This window comes from Phlebotomus papatasi, chromosome 2 (assembly GCF_024763615.1).
Source record: "Phlebotomus papatasi isolate M1 chromosome 2, Ppap_2.1, whole genome shotgun sequence".
Classification (NCBI taxonomy): Eukaryota; Metazoa; Arthropoda; class Insecta; order Diptera; family Psychodidae; genus Phlebotomus; species Phlebotomus papatasi.
This window is the reverse complement of record NC_077223.1, coordinates 110,793,664-110,818,492: the sequence shown is the minus strand read 5'-3', so window position 1 is coordinate 110,818,492 and position 24,829 is coordinate 110,793,664. Positions and strand designations below refer to the sequence as shown.

General features: G+C 32.4%; 1 protein-coding gene across 3 annotated transcripts in view; it reads right to left on the bottom strand.

Annotated features, from left to right (window-relative positions):
* The window catches only part of LOC129800843 (homeodomain-interacting protein kinase 2), a 35,798-nt gene extending 14,845 nt beyond the window's left edge, over positions 1-20,953 (bottom strand). For 2 of the 3 annotated variants that reach the window (XM_055845527.1, XM_055845528.1), the window contains exons 1-7: positions 20,533-20,953; positions 19,384-20,410; positions 9,911-10,134; positions 6,511-6,831; positions 6,181-6,281; positions 2,890-3,099; positions 2,349-2,789 (exon numbers count right to left, since the gene is read on the bottom strand). In XM_055845527.1, coding sequence (XP_055701502.1) covers positions 2,349-2,789; positions 2,890-3,099; positions 6,181-6,281; positions 6,511-6,831; positions 9,911-10,134; positions 19,384-19,882 — 1,796 coding nt within the window. In that variant the 5' untranslated portion in view covers positions 19,883-20,410; positions 20,533-20,953. Of the gene's footprint in view, positions 1-2,348; positions 2,790-2,889; positions 3,100-6,180; positions 6,282-6,510; positions 6,832-9,910; positions 10,135-19,383; positions 20,439-20,532 lie in introns of all 3 variants that reach the window. The other variant, XM_055845526.1, reaches the window with a different exon arrangement.
* Between the last annotated feature and the right edge of the window lie 3,876 nt (positions 20,954-24,829).

Genomic DNA, 24,829 nt, shown 5'->3' with positions numbered 1-24,829 from the left:
TTTCGTCCAAACATGCCTATCACCTAAACAAATCGCCATTTTGGATTTTGAAGGTCAAACTCAAATCACTTTGGAGGGTCTATTTTTCAACTGATTTGGTTAAATTTGGATTTTATGGAAAGGTCTTGAAATTTCCAAGCCGATTGCATCTGTCGCAATCGGTAAAGTACCCGTAAATGACCAATCTTTTTTAACCCTCTAACGGGTAAGACCGCCTCCAGGCGGTCTTCACAAAAATCACATTTACAGCGACAATAAAGGTTTTATTTATTTAAAAGTACTATTATAGTGTCCTCGGTAATAGTCTTATAAACATCTCTTGAAAGTTTGAACTCATTTCGTCTCTTCGTTTTGTTGCTATTCCCAGTTTTGTGTGACAGGTCAGAGAAAAAGCAACAAAACTCATTTCCAATTTCCGACAATTTAAAGTTATCTGACTAAAATAAATTTATTTTTTACTGAAAGATATGTCATTCTACTTTGTATATTTTATTTAAAAAATTTGAAATAACTAAAAATTTGAATTTTAGAAGCAAAAAGAGTTTCAAAAAAATTGTATATTTTCTCACCTAGCGCCTAAACTAAAAGAGATAATGAAGAATGGATGGTTTCTTCGACTTTATTGGATCATAATTATCCTAGAAAACATTGTTTTAGAACTTTTTTTCGCATATTAAAGAAAACACGGTTAGAGGGTTAAATATTCTTTTTTTCTGTTCATAAAATTGTTACCCGTCTAGAGGCGAAACGGTAAGAGATGTGAACTTCGAATCTTCGGACGACCCCCCTATAAGTCGAGTCAAGGAACATTATTATGATTTTTATTTCCCCCTCCCCCTCCAAAACCCTCCAAAATCATGTTTTTTTGTTTTTTTCCAAAATGGCTCCTACGATTTCTTTTATTTTTGGATATGTTTTGGAGATCAACGCCCTGGCCTTTTATATGGAGCTATTTGAATTTGAAGGCAATTCCTAGATTGATCTCGGACTCAGCTCACAGTGCTCCGAGGAAAAAATTTATTTAAACAAAAATTTAGTATATTTATCCCTCCATACGGAAAGTTATCTTATAATGGGGAAAAACTTCTCACTTTTTAAATATTTAGCATAACAGTAGCGAGTGCAAAAAAAATTCCATATAAATTTAAATCGAAGTATGAGAAAGTAACTTCAAATTTCAAGCCAAACATACCTGAGACCTAAAAAAATCGCCATATTGAATTTTCGAAAGTCCAAGTTTAACTGGTCTTGCAATCAGTCATGCTTTATTTATTTGCCAATTTTTGATTTTGAAATGCTTTTGCAATTTATGAATCAATATAATCTCTAGTAAATCATTACAAAAACCAAAAAATCATGCGAAAAATTAACCCATTCAGTCAATGTACCAGAATTACTTGAGATAGAATGTTCATATTTTGGGATTAGTTTCCTACAGGTTAATAGATGATTTTTTTGAAAAGAAATAATTTTTATCCATTATGGGGGCGCGGGGAGCCGCTCTCAAAAACGCGTCTTAACGGTCACTGAATTTAAATTCTGTTCATTAATTCATTACAAACTCTATTGATTTAGATAGAGTAACTATCCAAGAAAACACATTGGCAACCAGAATTCAAATCAGGTCAATTTTAACAAATTCGACGGGATGTCGCATTTTTCGTCCGCCATTTTGAGCATAAATTTTTGCATAACTTCATGTGAAGTGAGAAATGAACAACAAAATAATATTCCCATCTCTGTCGAGCTATTTTTTCCAAGTAATTGAAGGACTAAAGTAACTAAAAATCCATTCCCGACAGAAACTCGAATATCAATTGCCCTGGAATAAGTAATCTAAAATCACTCAATTTGCGTATGATGTATAATACCATGGTAAGGAATGGGTTAATTCACGTAGAACTCTATCTCGTGAGTTCGAGCATTCCGCAAAGCTGGGATGCTTTGCCATTTCTTTACTGAAGCGCTCAGAGCAAAAAGGGCATATCTTGCTCTATGTCTATACAATGGGTCAAGTGATAGAGTATTCGTTCTATGATGCAAGTGTCCCGGGTTCGAATTCCCTTTTAGGTCACCAGGAATTTTTCTAAAAACCTAAAAAAAAAATCTGTTTCTCTATGGAACGTTGCGCCTATATTTTATTCTGTATATTCCCAGTAACCAATTTAAAAACTCATTTTTTCCCTTAAAAGGAGTAAAAACTCATTAAAAATGTTATCAATGAGAAATCTCCCGCTATTAAAAATTTCATTCATTGATGCCTGCGGCTTTTGAATTTTTTTAAATCAATAAAAAATCACAATAAAAGAGAAGAATGAAAATTGATGTGAATGTTTAAAAATACTTACGTATGGAAATCACTTCGACGACATACTTCCATCATTTGCACAGATGCTTTCACATTGTTGCAATGAGCATAATCCACAAGGTGTGTGAGTGTCGTGAAGGCGTGATTGAGAGCCTCAGCTGGTGTAATTCGACGTTCCTGATCTATTGTCAGCATCCTCTTTAGCAAATCTATAAATTCCCTGCGATCTGTCTTTTCAGCCAGCAATTGTCCACCCTCCAAATCTGTCGGCACATTCACTTGCCCAATATCATCCAGACAATTGAAAATGTACTTTCGTGCCTCCTTGCTGCGTGTATTTGTCTCCGCTTCATGCTCTTCTGGTGTCTTTAGTCGCCAAAAAGGATACGTTGAATCAACGTCGCGATAGAAGAATTTTGCCGTTTTACTTGCACTATTGAGCATATGTTCTGTCGGAAGGCCCTGTGTCTGTGATATGTACCTTTAAACAAAAAAAGATACATTTTGCAATCAAACTAGATAGAGTCTCTTTCTTTTTCCCTCCGCCAAAAATTGCCAATTTCCTTTCCCAATACACCTACCTAATTTGATCATATTCCGATGAACCAGGATACAGAGGCCAACCGAGAAATAGCTCAGCTACGACACAACCGAGCGACCACATGTCAATTGCCTCACAGAACGGCAACCCAAGAATAATTTCCGGAGCCCGGTAGTAGCGTGATTGTAAGTACGTGTTGCATACAGTTTTGCTCACATGTGAAGCACTACCGAAATCAATAACTTTTACCCTAAAATAGAAGTTTAGTCATTTTGATGATTTCTAGGGTAAGAAAGTAAATAAAATGTTGGAATGCTTTTTCTCTCTCGTCTTTGTCATTATATATTATATGACTCATCCCAAAGCACTACACAATATGCAAAGGGGGAAAAAAATATAAAATTATTCATCATTTGGACTCCCCCAAAAACACTTTTGAAATTCTATTTAAAAGTCTCTGTCTTTATTTAATAAAATGAAATATCTCTTATGAGAGACAGGGTCTTTTGGGAGATATTTTAACAAAGTGAAATTCTTTGTATCACTTTGCTGTGAAAATGATTTGCAATTAAGCAATCTTCTTCCAAGACAAAATCACGAACAACAATAATTCGACGCTTGCATCAGCCAACGTCGTACAAATTTCTTTTGGGATTTTCTTTTTAAATTTTTATTTATTAATATACAAAATTACGTTTACCCATTCGATCAATGTACTATAAATGCTGAAAAGAAAATTTATATTTTGTAATAAAATCCTTACGGATCAATAGATGATTATTGCGAAAACGGAAAATTTTTATTAAAGAGTCACGGATGCCTCTATCAAATACGCCCTCTATCAACATTTTACGGTCACTGAATTTAAATTCTGCATTTTAATTCATTAAAAATCTTTAGTTATTTAAATTGTGTAACTATCTCTGAACAGAATTTATCATCGAGAATTCAAATTAGAAAAGTGAATGAAGAAAAATATTACCAAAATCGGTGCGATGTCAAACTTTTCGGGAGTAAATGTTCTACACAATCTTTGTATAAAAGTTTCTGCGACGCGAAAAACCAGTAATAAAATATAATTTCTGCATCTATCAGGTTATTATTTCTACGTCATTGAAAAACTGGAGCAACTAAAAATACTTTTCTGTTAGCAATTAAATAACCCAAAATTATCTAGTGTCCGTATTAAGAAAAGTAAACTTTGAAATTTTGCCCAAGACTCAAGATCGGACACAAAGTCAGTATTGAAGATCGAATACCCCCCTAAAAAATCTTCAAAAAACAAAAAGGTGCAACTGTTTAACTGAGATTCAAGTACGAGAAGCACAAAATTTCGAAATGGTGTATTATCTACCATTTTTCCAATGCAAAGAACCAGAAGTTTTCACGAAAAAGATTGCAAAAAATCAAATTTTAATTCAATCTTTATGAATTTAAACTTCCTGGTGAATCAGTATAATCCTTTATGGCCTTTACACACTATGAGAAATTCTTTTTAAAAAATGCCTTTTAAAGAAAATTTCCTCTATCCTTGTAGGGGGAAGTGGGGCACCTTTGAAATTGGGATTTTCCTCCTATATTTAAGTGGAATTGAGCCATATCAAAATGTAATTTAGCTTCTCAAGTTGTTTGTGCAGCAAAATTTTATCACAAGGCTCAATTTAATTTAAAAATAGGTGAAAAATCCCAATTTCAAAGGTGCCCCACTTTCCCCTAGTCAGAAACGTCAGATTTTTTTTTTTTAAAAAAAGCAATTTTTGACGAAAATTGCTTCTAGTGTGTAGACACCATTACTGAGACTTTTTGAAAAAAAAAAATCCCTTAAGATTTTGACAATTTTGGACTTGAGCAACTTTTCTTGGTGGAAATTGCGCTGAAAAGAAAGTTCGAAAAGAAATGTTTTTCGATCCAAAAAGATCCTTAGCCTTTACTAAAAAAAATCGGCATAATGGTGCTATTTCAATAGAAATTAAAAACGTTTTTTTAGTACTTTACTGTTCTCAAGTGTTTCTGCATTATCGTCTTGTTTTCGTGTTTGTTCTTGGTACTACTATTTGGTGGTTTTCGAACATGGCAAGAACGGGTGAAAATAATTGAGACACAAACCAATACAAAGAAAAATCGATAATGCAGAAGCACTTTAGAACAGTCAAGTACTTAAAAAACTGTTAAGAAGAAAGAGTTTCTTCTTTACATTTTTTTTTGAAACAGCATAATTTAGAATAAGTTCACTGACCAAATCTGACGATAGATCAGTAAAAATAAAATTGGTCAGTAATTATTCAAATATGATCAGTAAAATATTCAATTTGGTATTTTGAATCCTAAGACATTTATATCTGGAGCAATTGTTTAGCAATTGTCTACCAATTGTTTAGGGAACTTTTTTGAACAGAGGACAGTTTGTCCTATTTGTGGAGCTCAGAGGCAAAATGACACATATCCTATGCTTTAGCCATAGGATATGTGTCATTTTGCCTCTGAGCTCCACATTTGGTAATCTAATAAATTTAATTGAATTGAATCTTTTTACTGAGAATTTTTTAGTGACCATTTTTATCAAAATACTGCCCAATCTGATACACTCTTAAAAAATCTATTACAGATCCGTAAAATTCGGGAATGATCGAAAGGAATTCAACAGTTCCCGTTGGCTTCCAAAATCACCAAACAGTCGTAACAGAAACCAATATAAATTAAAGTCGATAATGAAGAAATCTCGAGAACACATTGAGAGAAATCTAAAAAACTCAAAATAACATTCCGGAAATGTTAATTTTACCCTGCATTATTTATCCGAAAACGGTGTAAATATTATCCTTTTTAGGCGTATTATGGGTTAAAGTTACCCTTCTTTCATGTTGATTTTACCCTTAAAAGGTGTAAAATTAACATTAAAAAATGTTGATATATTTTTACACCCAAAAAGTGTTAAAAGTTATGACGAAAAAGGTTAATCGCAGCATCTTTTTTTTTCTCAGTGCAGTTATGTGCTAAAAATATGTTCAGGAGAAAGATTTTCCCTTTTCATTTCTCATTGGAATAGCACCATAATTTTTAATGAAAATTTCAAAAAAAAAAATATTCTTGAGATGTTGCTTTCTTAGTTAAGAGCTTAAATAAAAATATTTATTATCCTTCAGAGTCCATGTAACCCCTTAGATATTCCACATTTTCCCCTATGTCATTCATCGATTTTCCTGATATTCATAATTTTTTCTATACGGAGATTGCTTAATCGCAGATTTTTCCACAAAAGATTGTTATTAAATAGATTGGAAAGCATATTTAAAGTCATAGAATAAATTGAATAGAAATAAAATGGGCTTACCTGTAGGGTTGGCGCACTGGATCAACCAACATAATATTTTCTGGCTTGAGGTCAGCATGAATCAGTCCAAGTTGTTTTAACTTCAATAGAGCCGTCAAAACCTGGCAAATACAAAAGGAAAATGTGATTGAAGAAAAACGAATGAAAGTATCTCAGAAATAATTCAGAGAAATAATTAGCATGTGGTCGTAGAGTAATTCTCTGCCAAAACAAAAAAGAAAATATTCTTCTTGGTAAATTTTTCAGTGTGATATTTTGATTTTTTATCTTTTTTTTTTTTAGAAAACATTCCAATACATTTGAAGAGAAAATCTTAATTATATAGTTTACCTGCTGCAAAATTGGTCGTATGTATTTCAACGGTAGTGGTGAGAATTTGTTATGCTTCAGGAAATCATATAAATTCTGCTCAAGCATTTCAAACACCAAACAAGTGTGGTTCTTATGCTGAAAGCATTCGAAGGCGCGCACAAAGTTAAATTCGTCAGCATTCTCCTGACTCAGACGTGACAATATGGACACTTCAATTTGTCCCTGTCTGGCATATGATGGATGATTTTTTAAGATTTTTATTGCAACAATCTCACTTGTGCCCTTTTTCCAGCATTTAACAACCTGCCCGAATGTTCCACGTCCAAGGAATTCCAGCACCTGAAACCATAACAATGACCAAACACATTTATTTTGAGAGTGTTTACAAACGCGGAACATATTGTGTCTTCTACAATTTTAACAGCTTTTTTTTATTGCTCAATCTCTCTCTCGAGAGCAAGAGGAAAAAAAACTATCTTCGCACTCTATTTTGAGATATTCAATTTTCATTTTTTTTTCTTTTGCAAATCTCAAATGTTGAAGCAAATTAAAATGATTTTTTGCCATATTTTCAACTACAGCGCCTCTAGTGTTCATTTCACAAACTTCACTAGTTCCAAGAAGTTATTAAGTTATTTGAAGAAGACCTTTCCTTAGTGCGACTTTTTTTTTTGATACGCAGGATGTATTATATATGTTCAAATTGGCGAATTTCGTATTTTAGTAGATGATTGATAGTGAAATATTCACAACAGACCTCCCCCCCCCCCCCCGACGCAATGCGCTCTTGGGTCCCTCATAATCCTGAATATCTGTTTTGGAGTGAAATTTCAAGTATTATTAGCTTGAATTTAACTTTTTACACTTAAGCCCTATACTTCAGGAGGGCATCGCGTATGCGTTGGAATGACAAGGAATCCAATACTTGTGGAAAGCATGGAAAAGATAGAAGGAAAGGAGCCTAATATTTTACCTTTAATGACCCAAGTAATTTAGTAAGTAGTGGACAATTTTATGTGTTTAATAGACCGTCCTTAGTCTTTTGATTGATTAATTTTAATTATTGTTACGAATTTGGTCGGACATTACGACGGCGACGGCAGGGAGGAAAAATAAAGGTCAGAGAGTTTAACCACACAAACACTTTATTTACTTTTCACTGACAGAAAGTATTTCGAGAATCTCGTGCACCCTAATGACCATTTCACATATAAGATTAATATTAAGATTAATGCTTTTTGAACTGCGAGAATGGCAAAAGAATATAGCAAGTGTTTTATCATGATATAGAGCTCTCGTTTCGCTAGAAATCTGACCGAATCACAGTTGGCACGCATGGAAAATTGCTCGAATTGCCTGGAATACGATTCAGAAAACAATTAATACGAACAGTAATATCTTACTGATCGTATTACTCCATTAGATTGTACTCTTTCTAACACACGTGATTTTTCATTTTACTCTAGAGCTGTCGCCAGTTCTAGAGGCCAAACGGTAAGAGATAGCGAGTTGGGATCTTCGGGGGACCCCCCATAAGTCCACCATATTTTTTGGTATTGCTCGAAAACGCGTCGTGCAATTTTTTCATTTTTGGATATGCTTTAGAGACGACCTAGGCGGACATTTCGTCCTTAGACGAAAATTCCGTTGAATCATTCCTAATAACGGTTTTTCGTGGGTCTCAGTGGCGCAATAGGCGAGACCGTTGGTTCTTAGGCGGATGAGATCTCTGACTCGACTCTCACAGTTGTGAGTGCGAGTCCCGCCCGGTGCAAAGATCTGAATGTTTAGAAAAATACATTTTCACTGTGATATAACGTAATAAAAATGCCCAAAAAAAACTCCAGGAGTATGGAAGAAGCATCCACACTGCGGTGAAGGCGCTCCTGGGCGGTCTACAATGGACTTAGAGGATTCTTCCAACACGGGATAGAACAACAATATAACATGATTACATAGTACAAATATCTCGACACGATTAATAATAATAATACGGTTTTTCAAGGTCAAAGGTTAAAAAGGCTCTAGAGAGCGCATTTATCAAGCGAATGGGGTCATGTTTAGGGTCGTTGGACAGGTCTTGGAATTTTGTATAAAACTAAACCGGTTCCAATCGGTTTTGAACCGATTCATAACCGATAACTAATTTTTATCTGAGAATCAATTCTATTACTTTTAAAACTGTTTTGGGGGATCTTTTGAGAGATTTATGGATCGCTTGAAATTGGTTGAAAACCGGTAAGTGGTAAATGATGCGAAAGTACTTTTGAGGTTATAGCATCTAAGTCACGAGTTTGAGCATTTCGCAAAGCCTGGGACGCTTTGCCACCCCTTTTTTAACCAAAATTCAACTATATTACTCCTGAATTCTATTTTGGGGAATATTTTGAGTGATTTACAAATTGGGTCAAATCGGTAGTGAACCGGTAATGAACCGAAAAGTAATTTTTGTCTCAATATCAATTTTATTCCTATTAAAACTATTTTGCGGGAACTTTTGAGTGATTTACGAATCGATTTAAATCGGTTGAGAACCGGTAACATCTAAGTCACGAGTTCTAGCACTTCACAAAGCCTGGGACTTTTAGTCACCTCTTTTTTAAATAAACTTTGATTTTGACTCACATTTTCCTCAAAATCTACTTTGTTCAAATTATTCAAATTGTTTTTTAATCCTTGAAACGAAATACACACCAACGAGTTAGTGATCTTTTATTATTATAAGAGAAATGAATTTTCCTTAAAATTTGTCATAAACAAAAATTTGACGGAAATTGAAGCCAATTTTCTTGGTGAAGCGTAACTAAAAAAATCTTGAAATTTTTGTCTAAGTTACCTTGCATTTCCTTTTGCAAATTAAAATACCAAAAAATTTTCTAAGATATACTTTGTACAGAAATCAGGCTTTTTATAAAATGCAAACAGATTTTTTTGCAGGGAACGCTTCTCATTTGAACTTTGCAAAATGTTTCTTTTCCGAGATGAAACAAAATAGTGAATATTTTTTCTTAGTGTAGTTTCTTCAAATTATTGCAAAAAAAAACAAAGGAGAAAATTTTTAACTTCAAATTTAATCCTTAAATTGCATTTTAAATATTTTTCTCAATAAATTGCGTTAAGAAAAAATAATTTTTGGCAAGCTTGAACTTCATTGGTAAATAGAAAAATAATGTTACCATGGCCTGAAATGTGATGATACGTGACTACATTATATACTCAAGCCATATCAGATAAAGTCTCAATCGCAAACATTGTTTATAGCAAAGGGTTAATGTAGTAAATTAATAAAAGAGAATAGAAAACACTCTCAGTCACAGTAATTCACAGTCCAACCAAAACCCCATTTTTCTCAGCTGAATTTTTTTTCTATTGTGTTATTGGCTACATTAAAAAGGGAAATTCGCATAAATAAATTTACCTCATATTGTGCTGACAATGAATATAGAACTTCATGCTGAACCAGTTGGTAGTCCCCGTCGGCACCGCTACTGGATCGTTTGTTGGGGGCCTGCGTTGTAGCATGGCCCCCCGAATTGGCGACCTTTGTGTGTGCCGTCTTTGAGCCGTTTGACGGGGCGGTGCTTACCGGCCCCGATGTACTGCTCACAACTGTTGAATCAACGCATCCACAATCGCACTCAGCTGCAATGGAAACACATTTTTCGCTTTAATGCGTTTTAGAATTTCTTAACATAAGGCATATTAACATTTATTAACGTCAATGCTAGTAATATTCCCTAAAATATGCCTGATAAAGTGAATTCTATATATTCAATTCACATTTTACTTATAATAATTGAAAGATTAGTATTTAAAGTAATGTTAAAACCTTGCAATTTAGAGCGATTTGGACAATATAAACAACTAAAGTTTCCAGTGAATATAGTGCATCTTCCAACAAAATTAGAATTCTAAATTTAAAAATAAAACTATCAAAAGTTACGCTTCTGTCACGTCTTTTACCGCAAGAAAATTTCATGAAATCAAAATTTTCATTTCTTTCTTTCTCGAACGTATTGCATTTGTCTCTCTCGCTCTATATGTGTCCTGGGAGATCACATGATGTGTTGCGTCACTAATTTAGATTTGAGTGCGAATCACAATGCGTTTGAGTAGGACCGTTCCGGAAATTTAAACTGTTTTGGCATAAAATGATTCTGATAAAACAACACTAAATTGAGCTGAACTAACCTTATTTTAACATGACGTTGAATAGAAGAGCGTAATAGACATAAGAAAAAAGTTTGTAAAATAGAGGAACGTGAATTTAGATTTCTTTAATTTTTTTCTGATCTAAAAGGTCTACCGATGTCCATAAAGTGATTTATCTAATCAAATATTGAACGAATTATCACGAAATGATGTAAAATCTAACTAAGTGTGGCGCACAGTGCAGCTAACTTAAACCAATTTCAATTTCAATTCAGTGAAATTCGTTTGTTAGTTGAATTTTAATTTTAATGGCTCTGGCATACCTTTCCATTTGAGCGAAATTCAATCGATAGAAATCTTACCTCTTACTCTTTCAAAGTGAAATAAGATATTTTTATCTCTTTCTGTCAAATGAAAACTGGAATTTCAATTTCAAATTCTATTTTCATTTGACAGAAAGGGACAGCTATATCTCATTTGTTCGATAGAGTAAGAGGTAAAATTTCAATCGATTGAATTTCACTCAATTGAAAAGGTGTGCCAGCGCCATAAGCTTTTAGATTTTGTTGTTCAGTTTTTCGGTTTAACATAATTTTAAATTTTTCTTCCTTTATAAAAAAAAACTGTGTGATAAAGGATTTAATTTTGCATAGAATTTTCTTCTTCAAAAAATTAAAGTTCAATTTCAATTTGATAAAAAAAGGAAAAACAAACTTGACATTTTTGAAACAGAAGAGACACTATTTCGCTCAAGTGAATCTAACTAAACCAAAAATGTATGTGAACAGCGTAAAAAAAGTTTTGTTTGTGAATTATATTACTGAATTACACATGAGTGGAGAAAAATTAAATTTGGTCAATAAAAAATCACGTTCGAGCAGTGTAATTCGAACTATAAAGGCACTAGAATATAAAATCAAGATTCAAGTAAACGAAAAGCAAAGGAAAATTAAATAGTTATTTATTTTATAGGAGAATATCTTAGATGTTAATTTTATAAATTAAAACCATTTTTGTAAATGTTTATGTTTATTATTGACCAATATTGAATTAGTTTACTGATCAAATTTACTTTTTTTCTGGTCAAACTTATTTTTTTTTTACTGCTTATTTGGTTCTTCTTATTGTGAATTCTGTATTAAAACACATTGGTCAGTATTTTTTCAAAAGTAATCAGTAATGTCCCCTTACACTTTTCAGATCGGTAAAATTTCATGAAATCGAAACTCGCGTCCTTTCTTCCTTTCAATATTTGCTTAACTCTATCCCACTCTTTTGAACTCAAAATTAGATTGAGCTAAATTTAATTTAGTGTGACGTTCAAAAGAAGAAGAAGAAGAAGACTGCGAAAGAGTAGGATAGACATATGCACGACTTAAGAAAGAGTGAATGTCAATTTTGACTTTATGAATCTTTCCTGACCTAAAAGATGTGCCTGAGCCATAAAAAATAAAAAGTAGTCAGTATTTAAGTAAAACAAAAATCATTAATTATAAGTGAACAAAAATAGTTACATTATTTTTGGCAAAGAAAATGAAGAAGTTTATCTTATTTTTTTTGGTTTTATTTAAAGAGAGAACTTTCTAGTTTTTTACTAGCCAATTTGCTAATATAAGGTAAAGTACCCTTACTCGACCGGGTTCCTCTATTCGACCGGTGGGTCAATTTTTGAATATTTGATGGTAAATTTCATCAATTTCTATGAATTTGTCACTGATTCGTATTATTTAAAGAATAATTGACCTATTAATGTTAGATAATACACAAAATATTATAGCAATTATAATTAAATTGAATAAATAAATCTACCGGTCGAATAGAGGAACCGGTCGAATAAAGGGTACTTTACCTTACAAACCAAAAATGTTAGCTGTTTTTATTTGTGTAAAAATAATCAAAGTTTGCAAATTTTTGAAGAGATGAGTATACTTTATTATTTTTAGTTTATTCGTGTAACTATTGTATAGATAAAGAATGAAAAGTTTGTAATTATTTTTATTAAAAATGTATCAAAAATATTCAGGATTTTCAGAAAATGTTGTTTTTTTTTTTCAGAGTAAGAATGAGGTAAATTACTTTCTAAGTGTTTTTTATGGAAACAATTTTAAAATTGCGATTATGAGAAATTTTATAAAGAATATGGAAACACTAGGGGAGACTGGGGCAAAAAGTCACAAATCGAAAAATTCAAAATTCAATATCTTCCAACACCGAGAAAAATGTGGATGGTAAAATTTACCATCCTCCATACAAAATTCTAATGGCCGGATAGTAAAAAAGTCACCCAGCAAACGCGATATTAAATCGGACTGTCAAAAATTGTAGAATCTATTGTATGGATAGTAAATTCTAATAGCTGGATGGTAAATTCTAATATCCCCGGATATTAGATTTTACTAGCCGGATGGTAAATTTTACTGGCAGGATAGTAAATTTTACTAGCCGGATGGTAAATTTTACTGGCAGGATAGTAAATTTTACTAGCCGGATATTAGAATGAAAAATATCGGAAAAATTTATTTTTCCCTATTTTCATTAATTTTTGGCCGTTGTTTGAGGGCTTGGAACCCTTCCTGGATGATATTCTCTGTATTTCAAGCCATTTTGATGCGTGAAAATCTTTTTCCAACATTGACGACTGAGCCGAGATTTGAACACGCGACCTTTGTGATGACAGTCAAGCATCTTCCAGCTGCACCACGAACTCCTATAATATATTCAAAGCATATCGGGAACCGTTGCATCGGCACACACGATATTCCAAAATGACATTCTAACAGCAGGATGGCAAATTTTACTGGCTTGGATAGTAATTTTAATCCAAATTACTATCCTCCGTTAAAATTTACTGTTTTCCAGTTAAATTTTAACATCTAATATGTGGCCAGTAAAATTTACTTCCCGGATATTAGAATCTAAGAGAGGTCAAGGTAAAATCTAAATGAGGATAGTAGATTTTACCATCCAGCTATTAGAATTTACTATCCATAGGATAGTAAATTTTAAAATGTCAAGATGGTAGATTCTAAAGGAAAGTTTCTATGGAGGATGGTATTTTCTACTATCTTTTGGGACAGTAGAATTTAAAGACACGATTTGTAGAAAATACCATCCAAATTTTTCTCGGTGAAGGTAAAAAGATAGCGGCTTAAAATTTTTTCCATAGATAGCCTCCATAGACCTTCTGTCGTAAGTTTCTTAGAATTCGAACAAGGAATTTAGAAAATAAAAAATATCGAATTTTTTAGCCCTACTTTTAAAATATTTTCCTTGCAGAATATATCAATTATTACCTACTTATTTTCCAAGATTGATACACTGGTGAATATTTGCTAAATAATTTGGATTCTTTGAATACGAATCCGCTATTTTATCTATTTTAGAATTTCACAAAAGTTCTTTTCTCCAGAAATCCTTTTATTAAAAATGGCCACTTGGGGTAAAAAGTAACAAAAGGTATAGAGCAAAAAGTAACAAAAAGCGAAGCAATTTCTGATGTCTCACGGCGAATAGAAACGTCATTATCATGTTTCGTCGGTTGTTGTTTGCATTGGTCAAACGATTTGCAGTCTTTTGTGTTTTTTTTTCTAAAATAGCTTGAAAAGCGCTTTTCTCGTTTTCTGATTTTTCTTGCAGAGAAAGCGCTGTTTAATAAAGCTGTTGATGAATAAATTTTCTATGAAAATATGTCCTCTAGTTATTTTTTCAAATTTACGGAAGCCTCTAATGAAGCGAATCAAAATATGATAATACCCAATGTCTGGTACTATTTGCCCCAGCATTTTTGAGAATAGTCACAAAATTACCTTTTAGAAATCGGCTCGATAAACGTATTTCCTTATAAAATAGAGGAATATTATTTTCACAAAGTTGTAGAGCGGTAAATTTCATATAAAACTGCGCTAATTAGAAATTTTAGAAGCGCTCGAGCAGCTTGTAAAAAAATAAAATATCTGTTTTGTGACTTTTTGCCCCAGTCTCCCATAATATTTAGCAAAGAAAAATAAACAGAATAAAAATATTGACAAAGGTAATTTATAAAATTTTAATTCAATTCAATTCAACTGATTTTAAAATTGATTTAGAAGTTACACTATCAAGCAAACAATTTTGGGACTAAATTAAAGAAGGAAATGGATTTTATAATACAAAATATGAGTGATAAAAATTTGTTTTCTTTCTGTCGTTTATAAAAAATCCTCGACTTTTTGATACTTCCATATACTAACCCCCATGAGAAACCATATATTGTGATAATTTTGTGAGTATATATAATTTTTGTGGAAAAATTGCGTCTTGGTATTTGTTCCTCGTTCCATTTTCCCGTCACAACACATTCACGGTGAGAGATATCAACTGCCAATATTCGGTGACCCCCATCCCTTCACTCTCTCATACAGTAGACTCTCTCTCAATTGGGCATTTGGGGCAAAATGTCATCCGGTTTATCGATAGATTTGGGCGTCAAAGCCTTTGTTAATTCCACAAAAAGCGCTCAATTATAAAGAATCACGATAAAATAGGAAGAACTACAGCGAATTTGAGCGAATTAGCTTAATAATTAAACGTGAAAATTGTCAACAAAATTTTTCGTCAGATTGAAAAAGAGCCGATTGAGCGAGTCTACTGTAATTCGGAATTATCTAAAGTAAAGATGTTTTCTTTTTTTTTCTTAAATAAAATAGGGGTGAATCGGGCAGAACAGACTTTGAAATTCACAACATTTTGGAATAACTGGGATCCAACATAGACAATTTAATTAGACTTAATTAGCTAACAAATAATCAATGTTTAGCAAATGAGCATTGAAATGATTCAGCTGCCTGAAACAATCTCACCCTCTCCTAATACTTTATTTAAGTCTGAGCTAAAAAACTTTCTAAGAGAATTTTAGGCTTTCATTGAATTACTACAGAATTGAGTACATCACGATAAAATTGATTTTTTTTAATCAAAGTCTGAAAGAACATTCTCTCAACAAACTTTTAACAAGATTCGAAATTTAGTGTCGAAATCAATGGATTTCCAACGCAGAGGCTAATGACCCTTCAACATTATGTTTACTAATTAAAGGTTTAAAAAAGACCTTCGCGACTAGATACAGTAGAATTAAATTGAGAAGAGATTGCAAAGAATAATATCAGCTAAAATTGCCCGACTCACTCGTATAATTTTTTAAACCACAAACCTCACATTGCAACTTGAAGCCATATATTAATGTTTGCGCACACATAGAGAGAATATTTTCTACTACTTTCTAAAAAACAATACTCATACAATTCAATGAAAAAATATATGTACAGACGGTCTCACTATAAATGTCCCCAAAGCAGAAACATTATATAAAGTCTGAGCAAAAACATTATGTGAGAGTATTATTAAGTATATAGGTACATTAGCTTTCTGCAGTTAATGGGCAAATTGTTGAAGAGAACGAAACAGAGAGATATTGACTGCGCATTCAGTAATAAACTTTCGAGTGAACTTTCGAAGATAGACAAATGTTAATTCAAAACCAATTCGAAAATCTACATAAAATGGACTTCGACGTATTCGCCGCAGAGCGCTTTTAGTGCTTTCTCGACAAAAAACGTTAAGATAAACAATGTCAACGTTCTGTTTTTTTTTTTACTTTTTATGAAGAACAATAAAATTTCTTGAAAAATGATATGAAAATATCGTAAAACGGACATCTGTCAATTTTAAAAACGAAAGTTTAAACTGAAAATGCATGGGATTCAGCCTGACTTTATCTCTTCGAAAGTCTAATAAAGCCTTATTCAATTGGGGATATTTTTATTCGAAATATCTCTTTCGAAATATAAATTCCCCATTTTGGTTGTGTCATACTTTATATCTGAATGCCTTTCAGTGATTATCCAAGAATCCATTTTATCAGGATAAATTATTTTCTGTAGTAGAGAGTGAATAAAGAAAAGAATTTCAAAAACTGGAAAATTCCTGGTATTCGTAGTTGATGATTTAATTATTTCATGTGTATTTTTTATCTCTATTAAAAACTGTGTGTGTTTGCTGACATTTCTACGATGATATAAAGTGCAAATAATACATAGAATACATTATATGAGAATTCGATGGGTTAATAGAGCATAAGACTGAAGAACTTCAAGCTTCGACAAAAAGTTCTATGTATTTTTATTTTATTTAGACTCAAAGATTTAAATTTTGTCAATTTATGATAGTTATAATCACAGCGAACAGACTGGGCTTTTCTACATGAGGGGTTTTCTTGGGCTACCGGTTTTTTCTTTCCTTTCTTATTGTATCTACACACTAGAAGCAATTTTCGTCAAAAATTGCCATTAAAAAAAGTCTGACGTTTCTGCCTAATGGCCTCTACACACTGAGAAATTTTTTTTTTAAAAAATGTCTTTTTAAAGAAAATTTTATTTATTAAACAAGTCAATCAAGCCGGACTGTATTTGCATAATATCATCAAGTAAAGAAATTTCATTAAAAAATCAATTATTTGAATTTTCGAACTGATGTGAGATAGGAAAAGAAGCTCGATTAGCATTGTCAGGTTTCGAACTCACTTGTTACAATGCCAAAAATAGTACAGAATTCCCCTACTGATCATTATTTTGATTGAAATTAAGTTAAGCCGTTTCTCGGGTTAAGTCGAGTTTGTGTACACGACAAAAAGTTTCGAACACTGACCAAAATATTTGAACAAATTTTCTTATGAACATATTTTTTTTAGAACAAATTTGTACATTTGTTCAAATTATTTTTTCACAGTTTTGTTACGAAATATTGTATGAATTCTGTTGGAGTTTTCTTTGGGAACCGTTTCGATACGGTAGTTTATCTACTAATTTGAGTCGATTTCGTTTTATATAAATTTGTTCCTAAAAGTTGGAAGTTGGAATCGAATATAGACATTTTGTTCCCATTGTCGGGGACAAATTTGTGTAATTCAAAAGACTTCCTCGTTCGTCTAAAGGCCTCTACACATTGTGAGCAATTTTCATCAAAAAACTGCATTTTTGAAAGAATTTTGATGTTTCTACATAGGGTAAATTAAGCTAATTCAAAACCTGCTCCAAATGGAAATTTTTCGTTACTCCAAATGGAAACGTTATTATTTTCACGTACAGTACTAAATTATTATATTTATATATTTTCTATACCACAGTTTCATTATTTAGTTAATTTTTCTCCAAATAAAGCGAAAATCTATTCATATTCACGAATTTTAATTTGTTAATTTCTGAGAAAAATTAAAAGTGTACCTTTTCACCATTGAACTTTTCATCGATCGACCATGTTTTCCAATGAAAAACACAATGAGGTGACTGTTGTTTATTCGTTTTGTTTAACATTTATGTCATATTTCTGGCTAATTTTAGTTAAATTAAGTGCTAATTTTTATTGTTAATGGTACGTGAAGTTTTCAAATGAAATAATTACCTATTTCGTGAGCAAAAAGTGTTTGCAAATGCTTCAATAGGAAAGCCTGGAAATATGATTTTTGGAGAGATTTTCTTATTATGCGTAGACGCCATATGGCGTCTACACGCTGGTAGAATTTTTTTTAAAAAATGCCTTTTTTTTAAAAAATCTGACGTTTCTGCCTACAAGGATAGGGGAAATTTTCTTTAAAAAGGCATTTTTTAAAAAAAATTCTATTAATGTGTAGACGCCAGAGGAAAGGAGAAAAGACCAGAAATAAGAACAAATCCTGCAATTAGGAGAAACTCAACAAGGTTTTGGAAGTCTTTCGTCGCGGTTTCACTTACACAGTTTGTCTCCAATTAGAAAATTTCCCTTGTCTCCATTTGGATTAATATGTTTCCAATAGAAGCATTTTACGCTCGCGTATTTTTCTTGTATTTAAGAAGTTTTCAAATTATATCTAAAAAATTTTCACTAAACAGTAACATTCTAGAAGAGTCAAGGAGCAAATTTATGTACTTCTCTTCAGAAAAAATATGAACTTAATGTGTTGAATCTTCTGTCAAAATTAAAGCGTCTGGAAATGGTTTTGAATTAGGACATTTACCCTACTTCACTGCAGACAATTTCCTTCAAAAAAGCTATTTTTTCAAGAAAGTTGCTCCCAGTGTGTAGGCGCCTTAACAGTTAAGGCCTATACTTCAGTCGAGATGGATTTCAGTGGCTAAAGTTCCGAAAAGACCATCAAATAAAAGTCAATTTTACATTGTTTTATAAAAACGCGTGCATTATAAAATTATATGCGAGGGCTGGCAGCAGGAGAGAAAGGGAAACTCGAATAAAAAAAAAGTGAAACCAAAGTAGCTCGAAAAATTTGGCGTCTTCCTCACTTTGATGGTAGCTTTCGGAAAAAATTCGTTACTAATATTGGGTGTCTTTTTGTTTCTCCTAGAAGTTATAAATTTGTTCCAAAAATTTCCGGTGTCCATGGACGAGCTAATTTTTGGAACAAATATGTGCCGAATTTTTTTTTTACCGTTTAGGGCATCAATTTGACCATTCCACGGTAAAAATACCTATTCTTAAGGTTTCGAAATCGATCTTCGAATGTATTTTCTCTTATGGTGTCTACACACTAGAAGCAATTTTCGTCAAAAATTGCAATTTTTAAAAAATTCTGACGTTTCTAGCTACAAGGATAGGGGAATTTTTATCAGATTTATCTTTTTAGCAGAGACACACTTAGGGGAATTTATGACAGACAGCAAGGATATTTATCTAAGAAATGAACTAAATAAGGGGAATTGGAGGAATTCTTACCTGTTTCACGTTTTCTCTTGGCTCCTTTGCTCTGCTGGTGGTATTTGTTTATTGTGCTCCTTATCACTTGGAATTCACTTCCGAAATCTGCGTTTTGTCCTGTTGTACCTCCTCCGCTGGTACTCGAAGTGGTCAAAGACTCAATGGCCGTTGCCTCATACTTGTCCAAGGGATTTGCTCCACCGTAGGAATTGGCGGATGTGGACGAAGGATGATGAGCGGGCAGAGCTCCAGTGGTTGAAATTATGGAGCAATCATTGTCATAGTGCTGCTGGGATGATGACGAGTGATACGTGTTGGTGGCATGAAGCTGAAGGCTTGATGACGAGGATGGATAATCGCCGCCTCCGCTGTTGCCGCTGTAATAGTGCCCTTTATCGTGAATCTGAACCTGAGCACCTGTCTGATGTCCAATTGGAGCTGCTGCTGCTGATGTTCCACCCTGAATCACAGGGCGACTCGGGAAGTCGTAGTGGGCCAAAAAATGCGACGTTTTCATTTGTATAGACGCGTTGACAAGTATAGCATTTGTTTTTTTTTCGTGTCTACTAGTTCTCAGGTAATTATCACACTTTATTCTTTTTACACAATTGCGCACCTTTTTTTCTTTTTCACAGAAATTAAGAACCAGTCTGTATTTTGGCTGATTGGATCAAAAGGAAAAAGCCGTCTTCCTCCTTTTCCTGGCTTCTTTTTATGCTGAATTCAATTGGAATTTGGAGGAGGAATAATGCGGGAAATCTATTTTTCCGCGAAAAGCCCTTTTACTCCAGGGAAATTTCATTTTGTCACAAAAGTTATTTTGTTATTAAAGAAAAAAAACAAGTTTACGTGGTGATGAGGTTGAGATAATCGAATATTTTTGTAATTTTATGTGTGAAAATTTATCAGCCCCGTGTTCTGCTATCATTAAAAGCTCTACAAGTCCAAAAACATTTCAACTTTTTTTCCTTTCTCTCGATTTAGTCCTTTTTCCATATTGTATAGTTGATACACTCATGAAATTATTACACAATATTGTATTTTTCTGAGAAAGAAAACTTCACGCTTTATGGCTGTGTTTCACGCGGTAAATAAATAAAAATTACTTATATACATATGTAATATATAAAAAAACACTATATAAAATGAGGGCAGAAATATACAAACTATTTTTAAATATAGAAATATTTTCTGGCTTTTGCTTCTATATTTTTTTTCTTCCTTCTGCGTTTTTGCAAAAGCACAATTATTGAGAATTACTGAATTGTGAATTGTCATATATTATTTTCCACACATTCTTTTCTCCTTGTCCTTTTTATCTCAATGGTACGTTTTTGTGTTGAAACGCAATGAGAAATGTGTGTGCGTGGTGGAAAATTTGTGAATAAATCCAGCTTCTCGGGGTTATTTATGTACACAGGATATCACTATTCACACTCTAAATGCTCACTATCAATCAATATTAACTGTTTTCTCACTTCAGACACTTTTATCTAGCGATTATGAACAATTTTATACGGAATTTCTGCCTTCCACGCAATTCTCGCCATTTTCTTTGTATTTCTGCCTCGTCGTTCTCCACTTTCGTCCACCGACGGTAACATTCGGCTTCGTCAAGTCCACGTCGCGACCTAACGAAACTCAACTGTTTCCGATTTTTTCCGGAATACTGTGTTTGAATTTACTGAGCTAACGATTTCAAACTTTCTTTTTCTGGAAAAACAAGAAAACAAACACTTGTAATTTTAATTGGAAGTAATTCAGAGATGGATAAAAAAAATTTTCGCTGTGCGAAATCTTCATTTTTTCTTTTTTTAACTTTTTATCACACTTCTTTCTCTGCCGCCCCTGCAGTTGAATTTTTAGATTCAAAATCACAGACGGCCAGCAGTGACATCTGCAGTTTTTCTCCGTAGAGCTTGGTGGACGCGCGTATCTTCTTGGAAGCAATTTCCTGAGATTTTCCTGATATTTTCCTGATATTTTCCTGATTTTCTTACAATTTTCAATCTGCTGTTGAGAGTTGAAATCCTCAGAGGTTTATAATGTATTGTAGAGTAAAAATATAAGTACATTTTGTTTGGAAAAGACCAGAAAAACAATTTATCACAACAACTCTGAAGTAAATGAGGTTATGTTAAATAATATCCCTGGTTATTTTTCCAATTTTCCCGAGAAAATGCTCTAGTGGTGGGTTCGAGGAGAACCCCAAATTTGCTAAAGAATAGTGTGAAAGTGTTAGTGTTAAAAGTTGTCCCCAAAGCTTCCTGATCCCGGATGTTTCTGGAACATACAGCATTTTTCCGGGAAAATTCTTGGAGACTCCCCAGCAGCTCCAGCAAGGATCTCCAGATGGCCTCGTAAGTTTCCCGCTTTTTTTTCACGTAGAATGAAAAATCTTAAATTAAGCCTTATCTTGTTTGTTTATAAATTTTCCTAATAATTTACATTTCTCTTTCCTTTTCAGACATCAAGATACGGGTGCAGAGGATCATCGAGGCCCCAGGTCAGTAAGCAAGTTTTTCTATAAATATTTTAAAATAGTTTTCCTCAGGTTTGGAAAGACATCTTTGGGGAAAGCCCTAAATGTGCCGTGCCCCTGAAGATCGCATGAGAAGAGTATCAAATCACTTTAGGGGAAATTGGGGCACCTTTGAATGATTTTTAATTAAAATTGAGCCTTATCGTAATATAATAGCTGCACAAACAGATTCAGAAGCTAAATTACATTTTGATATGTCTCAAATACCATTTGATCCCAATTTCAAAGCTACCCGACATTCAAAGTTGTTGCCCCACTTCCCCTTATCGGCTATTGCTCCTATGAATCCCTAGCAAATTTTATCAGCTTTCCAACAAATTAAAAAAAAAATAGATTTTTTGGTCAAATTTTGGGAAAAATTATGTAAAAACGTTCCTAATTTCATAGGAAATCCCATGAAAATAATCAAAATACAATGAATTTTCCTCTTGTTTTCTCCAAGAAAAAGTTCCATCTGTTACTTGAAGAGGTTTATGTGAATTTTCTAAACTTCCTAGCAAGTCTTAAATCTTGATATTCATTTTAAAAATTCAATTTTTTATAAAATTTGTTAAAAAAAAAGACGTAAAAACACTTTTAAAATTTACTATTAGAATTTCAGAGAATTTTCCGTGCTTTCCAACAAGCCTAACTGTGTTATCACACTTGCACATTAAAATTTTAATATGATTCACATTAATTGTCACTGGTGAGAGTCCAAATGTGTAATTTGTGTATTTGAATCATTTTATATTCAAAATTTGATCTATTTGTTGATAAAAAAGTAGACTTGGCACGAAAAATTTGATATAAATCAATTTATAGCATTAATGCGAAAAATTAATGCGATTTTCTCTTTATTTTTTTAATGTGAAAAATATTTATGCTTTAGGTATATTTAAACTTATTTTTGCAGGCCAAGTCCACTTCTTTATCAATAAATAGAAAAACCCCAAATATTAAGTGACTCAAACACACAAATAGCATATTTGGACGCTGACAAGCGACAATTAATGTGAATCACATTAAAATTTTAGTGTGCAAGTGTGATAACGCCGTAAGATTTTTATAATCGATTTAAAATTAAATTTTTAGAAGGGTTTTGGGAAAAATACTGCAAAAACATTTCTGAGGCTGTTTTCAGAGTAATCTAATCAAAATTTAATAATTTTCCGGCCGTTGTCTTCAAGAAAATCTCTATGTCTCAGTAGTATCCTAAAGAATTTTCTAAGCTACATAATAAGCTTAAGATCCTTATAATCAATTTATTATTTTTTTTATTTTAGGGGAAAAATGTATTAATACAATTCAGAAACTGTTTTCAGTACAAAATGCGTGAAAATTCAATTAATTTTCCGGATATGTTTCCCACAAGAAAGTCTCTATCTGTCTTTCAGAAGAATTTTAGAGAATTTTCTAAGCTTTCTAGCACGATCAAGATCTTTATATTCGTTTTTAAATTCATTTTGTGATTTTGTGGGTAAAATGGGTAAAATTTTATTAAAAGAATTCTGAAACTATTTTTAGAACAAATCTCATTAAAATTCTGTTAATTTTCGGCTGTTTTCTTTAAAAAGAAGCTCTGTCAGTCTCTGAGTCAGGGAAATTTTAGAGATTTTTTTTAGCTTTCCAACAAGCCTAAGATCCTTATAATCGCTAAAAAAAATCTATTTTTTGGTGCAAATTCTTGTAAAACTGTTCTAAAACTTCTCAAAATAATAACTATAAAAAATAATTAGTTTTCCGGTCATTTTCCTTAAGAAAAACTTTTAAGAAAAACTTTTCCTATCTCTCAGAAGAATTCTAAGGAATTTTCTAAGCTTCCCCCATCAAGCTTTAGGTTTTTATAAAATTATGATAAAATTAAATTTTCGGACATATTTCGGATAAAATACTGCAAAATAGTTTTGAAAGTCTTTTCAGAGTAAAACCCATGAAGATTTAATATTTTTACGCTTATTTTCTCTAAGGAAATCTATATTTATCACTCAGGAGGGTTTTAAAGCTTTCCAACAAGTCTAAGATCTTTATAAATCACAATAAAATTAAATTTTTAAAAGACTTTCGGAGCAAATACTGCGTAAACTACTTTTGAAACTCTTCAGAAAGAAAACTCATCACAATTTTATTAATTTTCTCCGAGGAAATTTCTTTGTGTCTAACAAGAATTTAAAAAATAAATTCTGAGAATTTCATAACAAGTGTAGATCTTTATAATAGCTTTTAAATTTAGTTTCAGTTTCAGTTTAATTTAAATTTTTGGGGGTCTGAATCGTATTTCGTTAATTTACGCATTTTCATTGCAACTCTTATGCAAATTTTCCATTATCGTATTATCTTATCTAATACTCGATGGCAATTGGTGAAAATAATATAAGAAAATTGAAGAAATAAAACGGAAATACGATAAACGGTGATGAATTTCTCGTACAGTTTTTTTGCTCACCGTTTATCGAATTTTCGTTTCATTTCTCCAATTTTCTTATATTATTTTCACCTAGTGCCACGGAGTATGAGATAAGGTAATACGGTAATTGAGAATTTACGAAAGAATTGCAATGATAATGCGTAAATTAACGAAATACGATGAGCATTTTACTGTCAATGTGATTCTGCCCTAATTCTTCAATCATTTTCTGCATGGAAAAGTACTAATACGTAATTTAAAGCAGTTTTGAAGAATTTTTTTGACCTTTCAAAAAAGCCCAAGATCATTATTATTGCTCTAAAATTAAAGTATTGACTTTTTTGAAAAAATTGTGTTTAAACACTTGTGAATATTTTTCAGAACAAATCTTATCAAAATTCAATCATTTCTAGTCATTCTTTTTTGAAGGAAAACTTATCTGTCTCAGAAAATTTTAGAGATTATTATCTAAGCATGTATTCAATAAGCTTCTACCGGCTTCAGACTGGAAGCTTAGTCCAGTTCCCGAAGACAAC